The 23,138-nt window shown below is 44.3% G+C and overlaps 1 protein-coding gene and 1 long non-coding RNA gene across 8 annotated transcripts in view; one reads left to right on the top strand and one right to left on the bottom strand.

The window, feature by feature from the left end:
- The first annotated feature begins 574 nt into the window (after positions 1-574).
- On the top strand, positions 575-5,753 carry LOC307224424. The gene is made up of 2 exons (XR_013842501.1): positions 575-617; positions 952-5,753. It is a non-coding gene; the product is annotated as an uncharacterized lncRNA (long non-coding RNA).
- Positions 5,754-11,339: 5,586 nt separating this feature from the next.
- Positions 11,340-23,138, bottom strand: part of ARHGAP24 (Rho GTPase activating protein 24) — a 415,806-nt gene continuing 404,007 nt past the window's right edge. For all 7 annotated transcript variants that reach the window (XM_079990832.1, XM_079990834.1, XM_079990831.1 and 4 more), the window contains 2 exons: positions 15,790-16,867; positions 11,340-12,244 (listed from right to left, as the gene is read on the bottom strand). In XM_079990832.1, coding sequence (XP_079846958.1) covers positions 12,001-12,244; positions 15,790-16,867 — 1,322 coding nt within the window. In that variant the 3' untranslated portion in view covers positions 11,340-12,000. The remainder of the gene's footprint in view (positions 12,245-15,789; positions 16,868-23,138) is intronic.

Raw genomic sequence — 23,138 nt, 5'->3', positions numbered from 1 at the left:
TGTGATGCTCAGACAGAAAAGCGTTCCTCACCCCTGTTCAAAGAGGTGGTGCTCTAGAAGATATCCTGATATTTGCACCAAAACCTAAGAGTTGCTCTCTCAGAAGGCAGGGCTAGGCACACTTGCTGTATGGCTCAAAGCTGTAAGATCTTGAACCTCTGCCAATCACAAATACGTTTTGCTAGTGTTATTTCATTTCCTCAGAATACTCAGGGGTTTCAGCTTTTATTCAGGTGACAACCTCCCAATTCATCTTGAATGCTTTAGGTGAAATTTGGCGCAAGATTTAAGCCCATGCAGCCACCCCCCACCCCCGTTTTCTCCCTCCAAATATTTAGAAACATTTTTCAAGTTGGCGGGCTGAATAAAACAAAGGTCCAACAGTGGTGCCTGACATCTCCTACAGGGTTTTCGGTTATTATGCAGCAGGCATTACAGAAAAACAACTTAGTATCACAGAACTGTAGAGTTGGCAGGGACCAGGGGGGTTGTCTAGTGCAGCTCCCTGCAATGCCGGAATCCTTTGTCCAACATGGGGGCTTGAACCCACAGCCCTGAGAGTCCCATGCTCTACCGACTGAGCTAGACTCAAAGTTGCCTTAATAAGCGTCCACTAAGTATCCTTTTCCCCCAAGGCTGGTCAACCCAAGAAGCTTTGGAGGCCCTTAATGTCCCACTGAACTCACTTTAAGTGACACATGGGGCCCTTCAACTTTAAACAGCAAACCTTTTTCTTTGAAATAGTGCAATGCACTTGAGTTCAACTCTTAGCATAGTAAGGGAGGGCAACAAATGCAAACCACCTTGGTATTAGTAAAAGAATTAAATGATTCACGCTGGTTTAGTAAAAAGCTATTTTACTGTAAAAAGTAAAACCAGAAATAAAAACTGAACGCTTTGAGAGGTTATTGAAAATGTTTGTTTATATTGTCCTTTTTTTTTTACTGGAAGAAACGTGCATAATTCAATTGACTTTGTATTCGAAGTGGATAAGGAAGTTCCTGTACTGAGTTTTGGCTTTACGAAGCCCATTAAAATCCCATCTGAAACAAAAATAATAATAATGTCCCACTGAACTAAAGGAAAACTGAGACTGGGCTATAAATCAGTTGCCTGCTGCCATCTAAGAGCCGGTTTTCCTTTGCTTCGTTACCAGTGTCCCCCCCCCCCCAAAAAAAATAATGTTTAGGGGTACTCTCATCTTCCTACTCATATTGAAATACTGCCCCTCAATGAGGCCAAACTTAGATTCACAAAACATTTACCCCCCGCGTCCCCTCAGAAAAAAAAAGCACTGTGCATTACCATGTGCTGGTGAAACCTGCACCATTTAGATTTCAGGCTGTTGTGTAGCTATTAAAGGCACAAAGCTTCCTTGCAAGGAAGAAGGTGGCAAATCTACTCTCAGCTCTCGGGTAAAGCTTTGTAGAAAACAGAGTTCCCACCAGTGCTTTTAGGGCATTTTGAAAACGCAACCACCACAATCTTATTTGTGTATTTCTCACAAACTGCTGGAGAGGTGGCATTTACCTGCCCAGGCTTTGTCACTTGAGTGTAGGCCTGAGTGTAGTCACTTGAGTGAAAGCCCACCATCTATAAAGAAATCTCTGCCTATAAGGCAGCTACGTTGTGCAGTGGGTTAGAGTCTCAGACTCGCGTCAAGGAGATACAAGTTCAACTTCCCATGAATCTCAGTTTTTGACTTTGGGCCAGCCACAAATGCCCAGCCTAAGCTACTTTACCTGCCATTCTGAGAAGAAAATTGGGAGGGCAAAATCATGAGGAAAGGTGGGATATGGATGTAATAAGTACAGCGAAACTCTTCCACTAAATATTCATTTTCTATGTGTAGGGAATTTTATCATTTGTATGCAGTGGTTGGGTCTAGTTCACAGACTTGGAGGTGGAAATGATGAAACAAGGCTAAGGAAAGTAGTTTTGGGAACTTCTTGCAGATCTCCAGGTGGTTTGGAATAGATTTACCAAATAACTCCCTCTAAATTATACTGCTGAAATGAAGGAATGGGTGTGTGAGGTGTATCATTGTGTGGAGCAACTGTGAGTTCAGGTGCCTTAGAATGCTTTGATTCTAAGTGTTTATCTTTTGCACCTGGCTACAGTTGGTGTCTCTCAGGTTCTGGTTAAAAGGAAAGCCAATTCTCAAGGCCTCTGTTCATTCCTGAAATAGAGGACTCTTTCAAGAGGACAAGGGTTCCTATATTTGTCCCAGCTTTGCGAAAGTCGCAGATGAAACTTTTACCACTTCTGCAACCTCACAGTAAGAAAATTTAACCTGCTTTCTTAGTTCATTGGAATTGTTCTGGAAGCTCTGTTCTCAGTTGTGTCTGACTTGAATGGTCTTGTAGAGAAGGCTACTGGCCAAGTATGTATTTTACAAGAAGAATTAGATTTTGTATGGCTAGTTTGGGGAAGCATACTGGTTTAGTATGGCTTATTTTTAAGAAAAGGAAGCCGGTAGTTTTGCTAGTTATGTGCAAATGTTTGGTCTCTTGATGCTAAATTTAATTTGAGTTTCCCTTTTTTTAGTCTGGAAATTGTCCATATAATATTGACTAGAACCCTGCACTGTCAAGAGTCTGATGGTTGAGCTGGTTTGAGTTTCAAAGGATGGTTTTAATGAAGGGAGGGTAACACAGTGGACTTGAATTATTTCACAGATGTGTAAGAACTTAATGAGGAAAAAGCTTTTTGGGCCAAGGGGAGGGAAGAAATGTGTCTTTTTCCAACTGATGAGCTGGAGAAAAATAGCCCTGCTCATATGATATACTAGATCTCATTTTCTTATAAAAAGAATGCTTGGCTCATGGGCTGTGTTATTCAAACTTCATTTCTGTTCAGAAATGAAAAATGGGAGCCTGTAGTCAATGGTCCATCTACTTTTGGAATAGCTTCTGTAAAGTCAATAACTCCACAGAGCTGCACAGATTGAGGCTTAACTAGTTTCTGGAGCGCTGCCTTAAACGGGAGAACTTTGATTTGAAACAGCTTATTCCTATCTTATATAATTATTAACAATTTAAGGCACCTTTTATATGTTGAAAGTAATAGTCCAAGCTCAGCAGACCCTGTGAGATTGGTGGCAAGATTCTTAATTTAAAGAACGGTGAGAATGTGCTTGTCTAAAGACCAAACTAGACATGACTGTAATTGCATGATTAGATTTAACGTGCCTGGTTTGAGAATTTTTAAATAGCAGCCAGGGTGGTGGGAAATAGGGAGGAGGGTAAATTTGGCACTGTGTCAAATTCAGGGGGTTAACCCTATCTGCCTGTGTGGCAGTCCCAATGAAGACAACACACATGGCAGCTACTCTCTTCCCCCTTGTTTCTTTGCAATTAAAGAATTACATTCACACCTTATTTGGGTGGCATTTGTGGGGAGGAGAATCCCCCTCCCCAGATTTTTGTGATCTTCAGTGGCCAAGAGAAATTTCTACATGGCATATGTGCATATGGCAGAGGGTTGTCTCAGTCCCCCCCTTCCTTTTGGGGGGTTTCTTTTTCATTGTTAAAAGTTTTGCCATTGCTTGAAGATCTGGCGCACTGTTCCCAGGGGGCATTCTTTGTTACTGTTTTTAAAATGTTTGCCCACCACTCCTGGCTCCTCATACCTGTTACGTTAAGTCCCCTGGCAATTTCTCCGATTCACCCAGAAACCCTCCACCCCAGTTTCACAGGAGACAAATGACTCTGTAAAAGAGTATGTGTGTTGGCGTGTGTGTGAGGGGGGACAGACGACTTTTAGCTAAGTCTTCTTCGATTAAGTTTTCATGGCTCTAAAACAATTTCAATTTATGTACCCTTTGACTGGTTTGTGGATTGGGTTTCCCATCTTGAAAAGAATAGGGAAGGGGGTGAAATTGCCCTGAGAAGGAATATTATAAATCAAAAGGCACATTGTCCAAAGAAAAGGAGAGTCAAAATATCCAAAGGTGTTCCTTCTAATAATTTCAAAATTTAGGGCACTTTTATAAGTGACACCCCTTTACTCCCAAGTTGATCATTTGTGCCAGTGTTTTTAATGCAAAGTAGGGCAGGGGCGCGAGCTAGTTATTAAATCCATGTCCATTCAAGCAAATGCAAGACTTAATTTCAATTTCAAGCGTGGGAAATGCAAAAGGCGAGTTTTGTGGTTTTGGGGTACCAAATTACTCTTTCTTTCCGTCCCTTTAAAAAATCCATTTGCCCACCCTTTAATTCCGGGATTGACATTACAGTTTTGTCTTGGCATTGCTTTGGGACTATAATTAGGAAACAGGGACACCTCTCCCACCCCCCAAAAAAATTCCGGCTGTAGTTGTATACAATAACATGTTGCGTGTGACCGGTAGTCCAAGAGAGAGAGCAGGCATGTGCACTGCACTGCGTACACTCATAAAATATACGACTGCATTCTGTCAATGTGCATGGATATCTCCTGGATTGGGGTGTATGAATTTTGTAAGGATAGTCCTTTATCCCTGAAACAGTCATGGATGCTTTCCCAAGGTGAATATCAGCACTCCTGTATACACACAGGTAGCCCTGCTGGGCAAATGTGCCACCTTTTGTAACCCTGTCTTGAGTCTTCCAACCCTTGACTCTTGAGTCTTACAATGTGCTTTAGCATAATGAAGCTCAAAGAAAAGAACAAAAGATCTGCATTTTCAAGGCTTGGTTCCGAGCATCTTCAGATAATAGCAGGAGCTGGCCTGAGGTCCTAGACAACAGCTAGTCAGAGTAGGTCTCCCTGAAGCAGACAGATAACCCGACTCACTTTAAGGCAGCTCTCTGATACTGGCTCCAGTGGAACTAGATGGCCTTTGGGCAACTTTAAAAATTTGGCCCTGAGAAAACGAGATTCACTAAATGCAACAAATCGGTTGCTTTTTGTTGAGCAGGGCTGTACATTTCTCCTACATAGTAAGATTCATAGTATGTAAATATCCATACTGATTTTTCTCCCTCTCTCTTCGTAACTTGTCTGTAACAATCCATCACTCTGTCTGTATTTCTCAAAGACCACTGTACACCTCCATATGGTTCCTCCAATCGTTTCCTCTGTTGGCATTTGGCTGATAAGGAAAAGGGTCGGGGGCTTCAATATGTATATAGAGAATTATGTATATTTAGTAAATTTGAGTAAGTGGGACTTACGGCCAGTAATACATTTTGCAACAATGGTACCAGGATCTTCCCAACCCAACTAGTGAAACCAAACTGTTCACCTTGCCATGTCCATCCTGTAATAAGACCTAAGTTGCACCCGCCTGTAGTTCTGCATGATTGGACTTCCAAATATAATTCACAATGACCAGGAGTGTAACTTCTCAGTGTTGATAAAAGTAGTTTTTATATCTCTATATATATGCGGAGAAAAAACACACACAAAACAAAGAGCCACTGTTCAGCATCAAGAATGGAAGAGGAAGAAGTGTCCAACTCCATTGCAAGGTCTTAGTTTTGAACGTGATAAGTAAACAACCTGTGAGTATGGATGAACTGACAAATGTGACATTTGATAAGGAAATGAACCTCATTACATTTTGTTTTCTTTTTCAGTCGTTTTTACTTTCTACCTTTCATTGTTTCCTGTGGGTGGTACGAGGGGGAACGGAGGGATCTTGGCTTTGTTCATCAACCTTTTGTGGATCAATGTTGAGTCGATGCATTCTGACTTCTGTTTGTTTTGAGTTATTAAAAGCAGAAGGGAATCTATTTTCCCCTTTGTGCCAAAAAAAAAAAAAAACCCCACACCTTTTGGAGTTCTTGTCTAAATACTTTGTCTCGTCGTTTTGATTCTTTGGGGTCATGTTCTGTGCACAGGTTTAAATATACACAATTTTCGATAGAGATTCAAATCTATAGCTTTCCCAACAAATCTGTGGAGCACAGGGGAGCATCACTTTTGGCCACACAACAATAATAATTATTATTATAATAAAATTTTATTATTTCTACCCTGCCCGCCCTAGCAACCCTGGACAGCTTCTGAAATATATAGAAACATAATAATACATTAAGCATTAACACACACACACACACACACACACACACACACACACACACACACAGAGAGATTGACTTACAGCATAAAAAACTTAAGTAAAATGAAAAAAAAACTACACATATAAATATAAAATACAAAGTACAGCAACAGACATTAGAAGCACAGCAACAAAGAAAGCAGCAATAAAGCCAGAGAAACCAACCATCACATTAAACCAAACACCTGATGAAACAAAATGATTTTCAAAGAGTGTTTTAATAGCTGTAGCATGGTGAAGAAGTTCTGTCGCCTAGGCCAGCTTTCCCCAATATGGTTCCCTGTATATGTTTTGCACTCCAACTCCTGTCATCCCTGATAATTGTCCATGCTGGCTGAAACTGATGAGAGTTGGAGTCCAAAACATCTGGAGGAAATCAATTTGAGGAAGCCTAGGCACTGCAATGAAGAAAAGAAGTCCTAGTTCATATATTACTGTCAGTCATACTTCTCATGGTGATGGGACATGGAGGAGAGCCTCCATGGAAGATTCAGTGGGCAAGCTATCTCATTCACAGTAGGAGGCAGATGTTTAGATAATCTGGTTTCAAAATGTATGGTATACCTCGGGTTACATATGCTTCAGGTTACATACGCTTCAGGTTACAGACTCCACCAACCCAGAAATATTACCTCGGGTTAAGAACTTTGCTTCAGGATGAGAACAGAAATCGTGCTCCGGCGGTGCGGCGGCAGTGGGAGGCCCCATTAGCTAAAGTGGTGCTTCAGGTTAAGAACAGTTTCAGGTTAAGAAGAGACCTCTGGGACGAATTAAGCACTTAACCTGAGGTACCACTGTATGAGTGTTAATACAAAGCATGACTCTTAATAGCAGTTGCCACAGCATTCTGTACTAGCTTCAATTTTTACACATTTTTCAAAGAGCGTTATGGTAGTCCGACCTGGATGTGTGATAATGGCCAGACCTGTCTTCTCCATGGAAAGGCACAGGTGGTTCACCAAAAGAAGTTGTGGAATAATGCTCCCAGCCACAATCTAATCACACAGGAGCAAAACCAGACATCAAGCTGTGGGGCTCATCCTTCAAGTGGCAGTGCACCCCTGTCCAAAACTGTCCGCCTTTGCAGTGAGGCAAGGCTGCGGCTTGAAGCATTACAAGTTGTGGCTCAAGCTGGGTGCAAAGTGAGGCAAGGTTCAGTCTGGTTTCAAGGTTCAGACTGCGCTATAGGAACACAGAGCTCTGGTACTTCTTTTCACAGCCCTATATCATGGCAGCTGCTGTATTCCAGTTGTTAGCCCTGCCTGCACTGGAATGTGCTTTTTCAGGTAGAGGTCCAACCTGTTCTTCTGGTCTCCTATTGCAACAAAGCAGGGTCGCCTCTGGTCTTCTGCATTGGAACACAATGATGGTTGTGCCACTTCCTCAGCCCAGAGGACCACCAGCACCACAGGCTCCTCTGCTGGAAGCATATTTAGAGCTGGCTCTACAGATTCATTGACTTCATCCCCTAGAGAAGGGGAGCCTAACTCTAGGGTCATGACAAAAACAGGCTGGATGCCCAACCCTCAACCAACTTCCCTATTGGCCAAAATCATGGACGTTGGCTGCACAAGAAACTACTCTAGATTACAGTACCAATCTTACCACTTGACAAGGCAGAACAGTCAGTAGAGTGTGGTCCATTAATTCTAACTGGGCACTGCTCTGCCAACCTTAGTCTGCCTCACCCAGCCTACCCCAAACCCTGCCTGCCATTGTACTTACAACCAGTCAGGGAACTAGTTCCCTGTGGTGTAGTGTAGTGTAGTGGTTAAGAGCGGTAGACTCGTAGTCTGGTGAACCGGGTTCGCGTATCCGCTCCTCCACATGCAGCTGCTGGGTGACCTTAGGCTAGTCACACTTCTTTGAAGTCTCTCAGCCCCACTCACCTCACAGAGTGTTTGTTGTGGGGGAAGAAGGGAAAGGAGAATGTTAGCCACTTTGAGACTCCTTCGGGTAGTGATAAAGTGGGATATCAAATCCAAACTCTTCTTCTTTCTCCTCCTCTTCTACCTGCTACTGTTGGTCTCCCTGCCTTTTGCCCTACCGACCCCATTGGGCACCAGTCACAAAACATGTTGTATAGAGTTGCCTGAAGGTGGTAAGCTTTGTGTAGAGATGAACAGGGCTGTGCTTGCAAGAAGTGATTGAGCTGTTCAGGACTCTGGTCTAGCGCTGCAAGCCTAAGCACATAGCCACAGTTCCATGGATGGTGATAATCCTGTTAGGCTGTTGCACACTAGTAATCCCATTTTGGCTCAGCCCAGATCTCCCTGTAGGGTGAGAGGGACCAAAGCTTAGGAATAGTAACGGGGGGGGGGGGAGCTCAGCTGCTTGGATGTCCCTATAGCTACATGCTTACATACCGACAGGCCTCCTAATGTCACGTGGCACATCCTAAACCACGCAGTATAACTCCTGGATGAAGGATGCAAGAGTCATGACTTAAATTTCCAGGCCCCTCTCACAATATTATGGGCTCATAGCTCATGCCTGACACGAGCACTTGCTTCATAACACTAGTTTCTTATAGCTGAACAGAGCAGACAATGCTAACCTTGTTTTTCCTGGCAAAATCGTTCATGACACAAAGTGACACTCTGTGGTGTATTGGATACTCTGTATACAACATGGGCTTCTGGTGATGAAAACTTGGGGATAGAAGTGAACTGAACCTGCTATGTGCTGGTGGATTGCAAAGCAAGGGCTTGTACTGGACCACAATGTAAAGCTGGTCTGTTGTGTATGACTTTTGGACTGCGTTTCCCATGCGTGGCTTCAGCTATGCCTCCAGAGACACATCAGATGGGGCTTCCTTTGAGAGGTCAGAAACAGTCATTGACCTCATTCCACCAGAGAAATATCACAAGAGAAAGGGTTAACTTCAGCCCCCAAGCTAATGGGTCCCTGATTAAATATGGGGCTCCTTGCCACTGTTTCGGGGCAAAATATACGATCACAGCTCTCACAAGTAAGTCTGGCTGCAGGTTTGAGGGTTCCCGTGGCAACTTCCTATCTGGTGCCCCCTTCTCTGATATTAGTGGGCCCTCTGGTAAAGGTAAAGGGACCGCTGACCATTAGGTCCAGTCGTGACCGACTCTGGGGTTGCGGCGCTCAACTCGCTTTAATGGCCGAGGGAGCCGGCGTACAGCTTCCGGGTCATGTGGCCAGCATGACTAAGCCGCTTCTGGCGAACTAGAGCAGCGCAAGGAAACACCGTTTACCTTCCTGCCGGAGCGGTACCTATTTATCTACTTGCACTTTGATGTGCTTTCGAACTGCTAGGTTGGCAGGAGCAGGGACCGAGCAACAGGAGCTCACCCCGTCATGGGGATTTGAACCGCCGGCCTTCTGATCGGCAAGTCCTAGGCTCTGTGGTTTAACCCACAGCACCACCCCACTTTTTAAATTTCCCACAATGCTCCAAATATAATTGTTGCTGCAAGGCATTGTGGGAATTCAAAATGTTGGTTTGTGTCAGTTGGCACAGATCAGAGAATTGATTCATGGGAGTCGTTGGCAGTGGTCTCTGCTAGGATGCTGGTGCGTTGGTAACTGCCTGAAGCTGCTGTTTGCTGACACTGAGTCTTCTGCCACAACATAGCCAGTGTGACTTTCAGAGTATGAGGGAAATGCCATGGGAGAAGGGACAAAATGTGTAATTCACCTCCATGGATGGCTGCCCTACAATACTAATGATGATGGTTTAAGAGCTAGGTGTGCCCTTATTCCAAACTCACCATTCTGAGCTTCGTTTATATTATGGGGCTGTGTTTGCATTGTTTGTTGAGTCTGGCATCAAGTGATGGTTTGTGTGGGCAAAACAGCCATCAGGGACTTAAATAATATTATGTCCTGAGGACAACCCCCCGCCATTTTTAATTTCCAAAATAATTCATTTGCTTTTTATGGATCTTCTCAGTAGTTACATGTATAAATATAGGATGACATTGATGATTTTGTACCCCTTTGGCCTAGTGCCAAAGGGTGGTGTGGGAACGGCCCACACCACCCTAAATCTGGTGCTGTACCCATGGCAATCCCCCCCACCTTTCCAATGCGAAATGAACATCTGAGAGTCCAGTGGGCATCTGAGAGTCAACATGTTTTGAATAACCAAGTGGTGCTTGTGTGGCATGAGCCTGCTCTTAAAATTTGTTGTTCAAAAGTCTCATTGCAGGCAATAAGGCATTAGAACTAGCTGGTTTGAAGGTGGGGGAGAGGTGTAAGGAATCTTAAAATGCCACTCCAGTCGTGGTTGACTCCTGATCAACCGGAATGCACCCTGCATAGACTGGTCTTGCATTGCTTCCGACTAGTCCCCAGAGCTTGGGCAAGTTAATTGCCCTGGGAATATAATTCCACACACAGGGCAGACAATGGGCATGTTCTTGCTCATGCTTCTCTTGTCCTGAGCATGCAAATGAGACACTCCAGAGGGAGCTCTCAACGGATCATGAATCACCTTCACACACGAGGCTTAATAGTATGCAACTGAATCCCTCTTACGAATACTGACACTCTGGCGATGACCCGGGCGCAATGTGCTGGTAACTACAAGGAGGAACTCAACGTCTGCTTCAGGTAACAAGGGCAAGTGGGGTGAGAAAAAACTATAATGAGGTATTGGGAAAGAGAGTTTCACAAGTATGTTTGACCCAACCTATTTTGAAAAGCCAAATAATCATAATATAAACAACAACAACAACAACAACATAATTCTAAGCACAGGGACAATCTTGTCTCCCACTGCATCCTCTTCTGATATCTACTTTCTGTCTGCACCCCCTTCTGCTAAACCCCCATCAATGATGGCTCTCCCAGGGGCCAAACATAATTTCGATTGCATATCTTCTTTTTTAAACCACTTTAAATAGCAGCCTTAGGGAAGGAAGCAACCAAGACTGGGACAATGGTGTATGGAGAAGTTAACTCCATATCTCCACTACCAACCAAAGCAGCCCTTGTGGTCCACCCCAAATATCCCTTGAAGCTGCTTTATGACACTGGAGGGACACAGCTATTGGCATATATGGGAGGGCTGTTGGAAGGATGGTAACAAGTGCTGCAGGCCTGATCCTGACTGTCCACCCCTCCCCCAGTGGCTGCTTTTTGAAAAACAAGCATGCATTCCCAAATTACATGTTGGATATAATGTGCAGTTTGATCCAGAATAGGATGCACTGTCTTCAAGGGAGGGCTAATTGCAGCACCACACATGCACAGGAAATATTGTATTGTGTTTTCTAACTGATAGATCCCAAAGAAAAAGAAAGAAAAAAAGAGTTCCAGCTTATTAGATGCTCATGTTATATTTTTATAAAATTATTTACACTTTTTTTTTTTGGTCATGGGCAAATCCATTGGCACAAACAGCACAGTCACACAATATCCTTTTCGTTTTGTTTAATAGCTAACATTATATATATAGATATCTATATATATAGATAGATGTGTATCTTAATTCCCCAGCGAGAGGGGCAACCAAAAGGGGAAAAAAAGTAATATACAAAATAAGCTGATGGTGACACAATGCCAAAAATAGCTTATTATGTTAATTAAGTGCAAGGGGAAAAAGCCTCAATATAAAGCTTAATTGCAATGAAGGTTCCGTTTGCCAGTTTAAATATAAGACTTGCATTAAAATATTTCTTCTTGTCTCTTTCTATCCCCCCTTCCCTCGGATGACCTATTTAAAATCTATATACACAAATCCAGTTGTAACACTTAACGGTTGCATTACGATGCATTCAAGGAATATGATTTCTCAATTAAAAAGTACACATGGTGGATGTGGTTGGTTGACATAGGCATGGTGTCGTCTTCTGAGGGTCGACATTACGTTGAGTGCTAGCCTCAGTCAGGTGACCAGTCACCTGTTACAATATAATATCCCAACAACCCTCTTCCCAGAATCCCACAGTCTTGGTCGGCGGCAGCAGCAGCAGCAGCGCTCACTGGATCCATATGGTGTTCCCTCTTTCTGGCCGACGTGTCTCGACTGTCAGCTCCCCAAATGTCGAGAAGAACTGCTCCATCTCCTTCTGCAGCATGTCGTTCCTCTTCTCTGCGTCTTCTTTGGCCCGCTCAGCATTGCGCATTTTAATCTCCACCATGGTGAACTTTTTCTTCTCCTGTTCCAGTTCATCATGCAAGCCAAGCATTTCTGTCTCCAGGGAGAGATTCCTTTGTTCAAGACTGGAGGAGCAAAAGTAGACAAAGAGCTTAGTATACTTTGGTACAACTCAACACTCATGGGCACCCAAAGAAGGATAGTTCAGTAACAGCTGTGATAGCTCAGTCGGTAGAGCATGAGACTCTTAATCTCAAGGTTGTGGGTTTGAGCCCCGTGTTGGGCAAAAGTATGCTGCATTGCAGGGGGTTGGACTGCAATAGATGATGCTTGTGGCCCCATCCAATTCTAGAATTCTAGTTAACACAGGGTGCCAGCTACATAGAAGTAAGCCCCACAGAACTTAGCATACACAAAGACATGTGGCAAAGTTGTGATGTTATGGGTGAGAGAAAAACAAACAGAACTGGAGACACCTGTCAGGGACCGTGCTGAGGACAGCTGCACTAAGGAGGAATGGTGGGAGCCTCCCCCTCCCAGGAGCAGGAGGACAGTATAGATTTGGAACAGTGGTTTGCAGAGGGACATAGTTCAGAAGGCAGAAGCTGGGAAATACTGGGTGGGGAACAGCTAGGAGAAGCAGCACTGGAAGAGAGAGGGTTAACAGATTCACAGTTGTTGGACAGCATTCAGCCCCCTTCTCCAAAGACAGGGAGAGCTCAGAAAGTCTCAGAACAGAAAGCGCAGAGGGTACAAGCTTAGATTACAAGATGTAGGAGTGACGTAGATTAAAAGGGATGGAGGGGTGTGTGTGATCCTTAACTGGGAGCACCGCCATTTCTAGGAAACATGTTCTCTGTTCTTTCACTGTGATTATTAAAGTTTCTAACTGGTAAGACACTTCTTTCGTTTGATCCTTGTTTACTGCCATGGGGGAGGAATCTGATTCCCCAAAGCCTGACAACATCCCTTCTCCAGAGATGGCTCTAATTAGCCAGTTGACAACCTACATATGAAAAGGCCCAGAGAATGTTCTAGGGGCCCATGATATACAGTTGAACTCTTGAAGCTAAGCATGCCTGCTTTGGAAGTGTATGCGAGCCATTGTGGGGAAGGGAGGTAAACAAAAAGTTAAAATAATATAAAAAAACCATTTCAGGGTGGGGTTATTTAGAACAGAGGAGAGGCAAGGAATGGTACTTTTTTTACTGGCTGCTTCACTAATCTCTTTCCGCTCTCCTCCTTCCTCAAGGTACTTGGAGGGGAGGAATAATTGCACAGGCAGGGACTTTTTGCTGCTTGAGGCAAAGGATGAAGTACCTTGCACATTGCATGTGTAGAAGCTTAATAATAATAATAATAATAATAATAATAATAATAATAATAATAATATAAATACTTTTAAAATTATTTATACCCCACCCATCTGACTGGGTTTCCCCAGCCACTCTGGGCGGCTCCCAACAGAATATTAAAAACACTATAAAAAATATCAAACTTTAAAAACTTCCCTAAACAGGGCTGCCTTCAGATGTCTTCTAAAAGTCAGATGTTTATTTCCTTGACCTCTAAAGGGAAGGTGTTCCACAGGGTGGGCACCATTGCCGAGAAGTTGCAGATACGGAGAGTGCTGAAGCTCAAGGGCTTCCCACCTGGTTGGTCACTGTGAGAACAGAGTGCAGAACCAGAGGGGCTTGGGCCTGATCCAGCAGGGCTCTGCATATGTTCTTATGCTTAATAGAAAGCCAGTGTTACCATTTGCTAGATGTCTGGAAACTCTTGTCTATCGGTTATTTATTAAATTTATGGTGCCCAGAATTTTTAGCACCTTCCCCCTGCCGACATTGCAAAGGCTGATGGTTTGAAAATCTCAGACTTTCAAGACTGAAACTCTCCCAACGTTTTATAATAATAGTAGTTGTAGTAGTAGTAGTAGTAGTAGTAGTAGTAGTAGTAATAATAATAGTAATAGTAGTAGTAGTAATAATAATAATAAATTTATTTATACCCCACCCATCTGGCTGGGTTTCCCCAGCCACTCTGGGCGGTTTCCAACCTAATATTAAAACCAATACAGCATCAGACATTAAAAATTTCCCTAAACAGGGCCACCTTCAGTTGTCTTTTAAAAGTAAAATAGTTGTTTATTTCCTTGACATCTGGATGGGAGGGCATTCCACAGAGTGGGTGCCACTACCGAGAAGGCCCTCTGCCTGGTTCCCTGTAACCTCACTTCTCGCAGAGAGGGAACTGCCAGAAGGCCCTTGGACCTCAGTCAGTGTCCAGGCTGGATATTGGGGGTGGAGACGCTCCTTCAGGTATACAGGACTGAGGCCATTTAGGGCTTTAAAGGTTAGCACCAACACTTTGAATTGTGCTCGGAAATGTACTGGGAGCCAATGAAGATCTTTCAGGACCCTGTGTTATATGGTCTCGACAGCCACTCCCAGTCTAGCTGCCGCATTCTGGATTAATTGCAGTTTGGGAGTCACCTTCAAAAGTAGCCCCACGTAGAGCGCATTGCAGTAGTCCAAGTGGGAGATAACTAGAGCATGTACAACTCTGGCGAGACAGTCTGTGGGCAGATAGGGTCTAAGCCTGCATACCAGGTTGAGCTGATAAACAGCTGCCCTGGACGCAAAATTGACCTGCGCCTCCATGGACAGCTGTGAGTCCAAAATGACCCCCAGGCTGCACACCTAGTCCTTCAGGGGCACAGTTACCCCATTCAGGATCAGGGAGTCCTCCACACCAGCCCGCCCCCTGTTCCCCAAGAACAGTACTTCTGTCTTGTCAGGATTCAACCTCAATCCGTTAGCTGCCATCCATCCTCCAACCGCCTCCAGACACTCACACAGGACCTTCACTGCCTTCACTGGTTCTGATTTAAAAGAGGTAGAGCTGGGTATCATCAGCATATTGATGAACACCCAACCCCAAAATATGAGCCTTTACTAGGCTCAGTCTAGCACTGAACCGGCCTAGGGCTCTGAAAGGTTGAAGCCATTTCTAAGGCTTATTCGCAATTTTTTTATAATGGAATCAAAACCTCTTGAGCTCATTAAAATCCATGCTATGAATCTAAAAACCGCAGAGAACTTTTGCACTTGCAGCCGCTGAGAAACACATTTTCCTTTTCGAGTGTCCCCTGGCATGCAGTGAAATAAATTTTGTGATACTCGTTAGCATTTACAGCGGGACTTTTTGATCACTTGGTTCAGACGGGAAGATGCGAGCCATATATAATCCCCTATGAGATAAATTAAGCCGAGTGCTAAGACGTCTCCTGACCTTTTTTCTTGCTCATTGTTAATGCAACACTTCATGTCAGAGCATATATAATTTAAATGATTTTTCCTTGGGATCTGACTGAAGGGCCCCAGTGTAATGATCTTAGCTCACCTGACTAGCAAATAATGTATGGCTTTTCCCACCTGGAGGGGAGCATGAGCTGCCCAACCTGAATACTTCTTGAACTGGGCTAGTTGGATTTAAGCCGATGCATAATGCACCCCTCATTGAGGTGGCACATAAATGCTTTAGGCTACAATCCTCTATGTGTACTTATTTCCTGGGGGAAAGTCCCATTGAACACAATGGGGCTTACAGCTGGGTAGGCATGCATAGGACTGCACCGTAAAGAACGGGAGCTCTGACCCTGGCAGCTTACCTTCTTATCCTTGTTTCATACTCCAGCTTCTGTTTCGCCATTTCCTGCTTTAAGCTGGACACGAGGCTATGCAAAGCACTGTGGTTGCCCGTGTTGTTGACAACAAACGTTTCGCTGTTGTCGCTGCTGCTCGTCGCTCGGCTGCTGCGCCCCCCGACGCTTCTGCGGTCGCCTTTGTTCTCGTAATCTCCTTGGTTGGAGAGGTCTTCATGCTGGGGCTCATCCAGGAGGACGGGGTCTTCAAAATTGGCCCCGTAAAAGTCTTGCTCGGGGCAAGTGGTGGTGGAGGAGCGGCAGGAGTTGGAATGTTCGGGAAGGGAAATTTCGCAAGAGGAAGTGGACCAAGTCGCACTGTCGACGCTCTGCTTGTCTTCGGCATTCAGTATGGAGAACTGCTGGTGCACGTTGTCGTAAGTAGAGAGTCTGTTGTGCTGGCCAGAGTCCCCCGTGGGCTCCTTTTGCTTGTTGTCCCGCAGCGTCACGTACCCATTGGCCATCCAGCCCTGGTTCCGGCTGTTCAGAGAGTTGCTGTGGGCATCTGTGCTGGAGATGCCCATTCGCACCCCTCCGTTCTGCATGCTGTGGGTGCCCATTTTGGTGACAGGCCCTTTCAGGGAAGATGTTCTTCTGCTCTGCAAGGTACCATTGGGCAAGGCTGGCGATGTCTTCTCTTGACCCTCCACAGAGCTGCTGAAGGATCCGTTGGTGACGATGCCACTGCCTTTATTGAACGCTGGGTTTTTTTTCACCATAAGGGGTGGGCTTCTGGTGATGTCCAGTTTGTGAATGCTGTTCCTTGGGCTATTTGACTTGCTCCCAGGCTGAGCTGTAGGAGAGCCGTTCTCCACAATGGTTCTTTGGGGAGACTCTGGTTTATCCCAAGAACAGTGTCTCAGTGGTGAAGAATCCTTGGTGTTGTTGTTTTCTTTGTTCTGGAGCTGACCGATGATTACTTTCTTTTGGACCTCGTTGTTGTTGTTGCTCACCTCCTGCCCACTTTGGACGTCCCCATCCTTGGGAAACAGCAGCTCATGCTCACTTATCATCATGGACATCAGCTGCTGGACAACAACAGTACCTAGAAGAAGACCACATAAACAAACACAACCAACATTCAAACGGCAGGTAACCATTGAAGAAGAAGAAGGCTTGTATCCAAGCCTATCTGTTGTAAGACTTGGTATCTACGTGATCAATTTTATAGTGAAAACTGAAAGCGAAGGACACCTTCCAGTTTTTGTCACTCATCATTTGTTTCTCTCTCTTAATTGTTGTTAGTAAAGCACGATGGAAACCGACCGCTGCATTGCACTCATTCTGCAGGTTTGGGCCAATGCCTTGCTTCCTCCCCATCTTTGTAGTTGCCATCCTGCAAAAGATGGGATGATGTCAGCAAGGAGTGCTGTGTCCAATTCTGGGCACCAGATTAAGAAGGAAATTGACATGTTGGAATGCATGCAGAGGAGGGTGATCAAGTTGTCCCATGACTTAATAGAAATCTGTATTTTCTTCTGTATTTATTATGATTATATCTGCACTTACAAAACTTTTTTTTAAATGGGATATTGACATTTATTGTTTGCTATGTTCTGTGTTGTAAAAAGGGCTATACATATATTTTTTTAAAGTAAGAAGCCCTCCTGCAATACTTTGGCTTTTATATTAGCCTGTGGATTTTCTACCCTATATAAAGGGATCTTTCTCTTCCAAGCTCAGGATAGTTACATTCTTGTAGCTCCAATTGCATCAGAAGAGCAATGGGGCATCATCCATGTTTTTCAACAACACTGCACCAAATTTTACTTATGTGCTGAACTCCATACAGGTTGGCTCCTCTTCCCAATCACATCAGCAGCTGCCATGAACCAATAACACAACTGTAGGTGGCCCATCAAACAGGGCACTCTCCATCCCCCTTCTTCCCCCATGCCAGTTTGGCCATGTCACTCTTCTGTGGTTTCCAGAATACTGATAAGGTTGAATTTGTCATGTCAGAGCAAGACAAATATCTAAGCACAATAGCCAGAGGCTTCAGGAACACAACAACAACAACAAAAATCATGGTGGAAAGAAATAAAGAATCAAAAGATGAATGGTCTAATTACAATTTCTGAGGTTCCCTTCAGTTTTACTCCAGGTTTCAACAGCGTGTAGCTGGATGGATTCAGAAACCTGTAGCAGTGAGCAGTTGAGTTATCTCCTCATCCCCCCCCCCCATTTCTGCAATGTTTAGTTGTGCCGACTGGAGCAGCACATCATAATGAGAAGGGATGTTAAATCAATTTAATATAAATGTCATTAAGCGCTCCAAAATGAGACTGGGTGCAGCCGCCAGAGTGCATCGCACAGTGCTTCAGTGCTGAGTATGCTTCTGCTTATGTTATAAATCAAAGCGTGCTCCCTTAAGCCAGGAGGGAGATCATTTTGAAATGCATTATAATGAATGACCATGTTTCCTTCTGTAGAAGGCCATAGCGAACAAGCAGTATGACTTCCTTGGTAAGTTTTGGAGCACATCTTTGACGCTAGACCATGGGTAGGCAAACTAAGGCCCGGGGGCTGGATCCGGCCCAATCACCTTCTAAATCCAGCCTGCGGACGGTCCAGGAATCAGCGTGTTTTTACATGAGTAGAATGTGTCCTTTTATTTAAAATGCATCTCTGGGTTATTTGTGGGGTATAGGAATTTTTTCATTCCTCCACCCAAAAATATAGTCCAGCCCTCCACAAGGTCTGAGGGACAGTGGACTGGCCCCCTGCTGAAAAAGTTTGTTGACCCCTGGGCATATGGCAAGAAGCGGCACTTTCCTCTGATCTGATCCTTCCTGAAACTGCATTTTTTTGGGAGGCTATAATCACATTTCCAAGGGACGCAGGTGGCGCTGTGGGATAAGCCACAGAGCCTAGGACTTGCCGATCAGAAGGTCGGCGGTTCGAATCCCCACGACGGGATGAGCTCCCGTTGCTCGGTCCCTGCTCCTGCCAACCTAGCAGTTTGAAAGCATGTTGAAGTGCAAGTAGATAAATAGGTACCGCTCCAGCGGAAAGGTAAAACGGCATTTCTGTGCACTGCTCTGGTCCGCCAGAAGCAGCTTAGTCATGCTGGCCGTATGACCCAGAAGCTGTACGCCGGCTCCCTTGGCCAATAAAGCGAGATGAGCGCCGCAACCCCAGAGTCGGCCACGACTGGACCTAATGGTCAGGGGTCCCTTTACCTTTACTAATCACATTTCCAGGCATAATTCTTTGATGTGCCAGATGCTTCTGAGCAATAACTGGGAGTGGAGATGACCTCATGACACTTTGTAGCCAATCAGGCTTGGCTGCTTGCTGATGTCACTGAGGGCAAATGAAGTCATTCAGAGTGATGGGACTATTTCTTTGACGGGCAAAGCAAACGCTTCATCCCTTTTCAAAAAGCAATCAACCAAAATATTCTCAAAATACATCAAACGCCTGTCTAAGCTAAAGCCTGATACAGATTTACATGCCCACACAGACGTGATTCCTACTGAGTTCAGTGATTTTTGTTTAGTCGTTTAGTCGTGTCCGACTCTTCGTGACCCCATGGACCAGAGAACGCCAGGCACTCCTGTCCTCCACTGCCCCCCGCAGCTTGGTCAGACTCATGCTGGTAACCTCGAAAACACTATCCAACCATCTCGTCCTCTGTCGCCCCCTTCTCCTTGTGCCCTCCATCTTTCCCAACATCAGGGTCTTCTCCAGGGAGTCTTCTCTTCTCATGAGGTGGCCAAAGTACTGGAGCCTCAGCTTCACAATCTGTCCTTCCAGTGAGCACTCAGGGCTGATTTCCTTCAGAATGGATAGGTTTGATCTTCTTGCAGTCCATGGGACTCTCAAGAGTCTCCTCCAGCACCATAATTCAAAAGCATCAATTCTTCGGCGATCAGCCTTCAGTGATACTTGCTACCTAGTAAGTGTGCATAGGATTGCAGCTCCAGAGATTGGAAAAAAAATTCTTCTGATCAGGATGACCCTCCCCCACCCCCACTGCTCATCACAGGGCTATGGAACAAAAGCATGCATGGATGTTTTTTGCGCCCTTCTAAATGAGTTACACAAACAGTGATCTCACGTCTCATATTTAATGAGTTATGGGTGGGGGGAGCACAAATTATTATTGCAGCTGAAATATGAGCATCTGCAATCAAGGGGGCACTTTCATTTGCAGGCTGTTCTCCCTCCGCTCTCTAATTAGCAAAATAAATCATCTGTTGATGAGAGGGATGTAAATCCACAGAAGAAGGGGAAGAAGCTAAGAACCTGATATCTGGATTTTTTAATTTTTATTTTTGCAGCTGGGCATTAATGCCTTGTTAGGAACTTAAGGGTCTCCTTCGCTGGATCAGGGTAAGGTTCATAGTTCAGTTTTACAGCACATTATTCTAAGTTAAATTTCAGGGATTTGCAGGCTGGGTTGAAGATGATTCCTGTCTGAAACTCCGGAGAGCTGCAGGCAGTCAGTGAAGACAATACGAAGCAAGATGCACCAATCCTGGATGATCATGGACTCGGTAGAAGGCAGCTTCCCTTGATAGGGCAAGGCCTTGGAAAGATCAGAAGTTCATGTCATCCACCGCTGTATTTCCCAGCAGCGGTCACTCAACTTTTAAAATTATTATTGCTATATTTATATCGACAAACCTAGACAGCATCTTAAAAAGCAGAGACATCACCTTGCCAACAAAGGTCCATATAATTAAAGCTATGGTTTTCCCAGTAGTGATGTATGGAAGTGAGAGCTGGACCATAGAGAAGGCTGATCGCCGAAGAATTGATGCTTTTGAATTGTGGTGCTGGAGGAGACTCTTGAGAGTCCCATGGACTGCAAGAAGAGCAAACCGATCCATTCTTAAGGAAATTAGCCCTGAGTGCTCACTGGAAGGACAGATCCTGAAGCTGAGGCTCCAATACTTTGGCCACCTCATGGGAAGAGAAGGCTCCCTGGAAAAGACCCTGATGTTGGGAAAGATGGAGGGCACAAGGAGAAGGGGACAACAGAGGACGAGATGGCTGGATAGTGTCTGCAAAGCTACAAACATGAGCCTGACCAAACTGCGGGAGGCAGTGGAAGACAGGAGTGCCTGGCGTGCTCTGGTCCATGGGATCACGAGGAGTTGGACACGACTAAACAACAACAAAATATTTATATCCTGCCTTCTTGTAAGACTGTAACTCAAAGCAGCTTACACAAATTCAAACAGACAAATTGCAAAAAGCTGAAAACATGAAAGAGAAGTTTAAAAGTAATTACTATTGAATAGAATTAAAACAATATATAAAAAAGCAAATGTGCTGAAATTCAGGTAGTAAAGAAGCACAGCTCTGCCAAGAGCCCTTTCCTTTAAAAACCACCAGTATAATTATATATTTTTCTAAATATTTTGAGTTACGATATTTGCACGTAGAAACGTTTGCACAGTTTTCCGGTGCAAAGCAAATACTCAAACAAACAAATGACTTTGCTGTTATGTTTTGTGTCCACACACGGGTCCCAAATCATAGCTAAACTAAAATCTTGGTTGGCTGCTGTGAGAACAGGTTGCTGGACTAAGATGAACCACTGGCCTGATCCAGGAGGCTATTCTTTTTATTACACTTGATTCTTAATTTTACTTGATGGATGCTTCTGTAGCACCCTGCTTGTGGTTAACGCTTAGCTGGAATGAAATATTCAACGCAGCAATAGAGAAATTAAAATAGTAATTTATTTGTCAGACAAATAAATATGAGGCACAGTGGTATATGGTTACCAAGCTCTGGCCTGGCCTCTTGCCATTCTGGCCAGCACTTATATTTCCTTAATCCAGCCCCCTTGCTCCTCCTGTGGCTGCCTCTGTCCAATCAGCCTGGTTGAAATTCCTATTGGCTGTTGGCTAGAACCAATCACAAAAGATACACCCATTTCCTTCTTGCCCTTTTATGGAAATCAAAAAGCTATATATTCTTCTATCTATAAATGACAAATAAGTAGTAATATATCTTACATGTGTCTCAACAAGGAATCTTAATTACCAGTTCACCTCTTGCCCTCCTTGCCCTATTGCCTTCCAAAACAGATAATTAATCTTGAATTTTTATCTTATGCATGTCAAGGATTGAGTTCACATCAACATTGAGAGATCTCCTTCATTTGAAGGTTTCTAAACAAAAGGCCTGACAACCATATATCAAGAGCGCTCGATTGGCGTCTTCTGTCTGGCAAGGGGGGGCTGGTGCCTGATGGCCCCTGTGATCTCTTCCAACTATATGAAATAAGAATCTAGCATTTCTTAAATCCTTTGCATAATTATATTTAAACTAATATATTTAATACATAAATAACCTTTTAAAAGGAAAAGAAATCTTAAAAGGATCTTAGTTTAAGAAAGAAACAGCTTTATGCTCCCTTTCTGCCAGCTCTTCTTCTCTTGTTTCTCAGCCTCAAAAATAGAAAGAAAGAAAACCTATTTTCTCCAGCCAAGTCAGTTGTCTTTTCCACTGCTCTTGACCTTCTTAACCTTAGGAAGAAGATATGGCTCATTTTACTATTTATCCACCCTTAATTTGTAGGGTCAGTGTAACCTTGGCTGTCAGCCTGTAATTCCCTTTTTACGACTTTGAGAATTGTTTTCTGCTATAAATCAGGGGGGCCCCTTGTTTAGGAGTAAAAATATCTTGCCAAGGTTTTTAAGCAACTGGTCTTCTAAGACTGGTCTTTTAAGATACAGGCCCTGATTAAACATATAAGCTTTAATAAAAATGCAGGCTTATGATTAGATGCCTCACTTCCAATATAGATGCCACGTTTCTGCTCCAAGCAACTAGGTAAAGGTAAAGGTACCCCTGACCTTTAGGTCCAGTCGTGGATGACTCTGGGGTTGCAGCGCTCATCTCGCTTTATTGGCTGAGGGAGCCGGTGTACAGCTTCCGGGTCATGTGGCCAGCATGACTAAGCTGCTTCTGGAGAACCAGAGCAGCGCACAGAAATGCCGTTTACCTTCCCGCCAGAGCAGCACCTATTTATCTACTTGCACTTTGACGTGCTTTCGAACTGCTAGGTTGGCAGGAGCAGGGACTGAGCAATGGGGGGATTTGAACCACCAACCTTCTGATCAGCAAGCCCTAGGCTCTGTGGTTTAGACCACAGCGCCACCCTTGTCCCCTCCAAGTCTTGCGTAAATACAGCCTGTTACATCAGATCTGGCCCTCTTGTATTTTGCACACCTGCACATGCTGCTATTTGGTTGTTTTCAAGTTCCACAAAGTGTTTTTACTATATTAAATTAAACCCTACTGTTGCATCAATGTTCTTGCCAGGATCCTCAGACCAGCTAACTGAACCTTCG

Source organism: Podarcis cretensis, assembly GCF_951804945.1.
Source record: "Podarcis cretensis genome assembly, chromosome: 9".
Lineage (NCBI taxonomy): Eukaryota > Metazoa > Chordata > Lepidosauria > Squamata > Lacertidae > Podarcis > Podarcis cretensis.
Note: the sequence above shows the minus strand (reverse complement) of the source record. Positions and strands in the feature narration are given on the sequence as shown.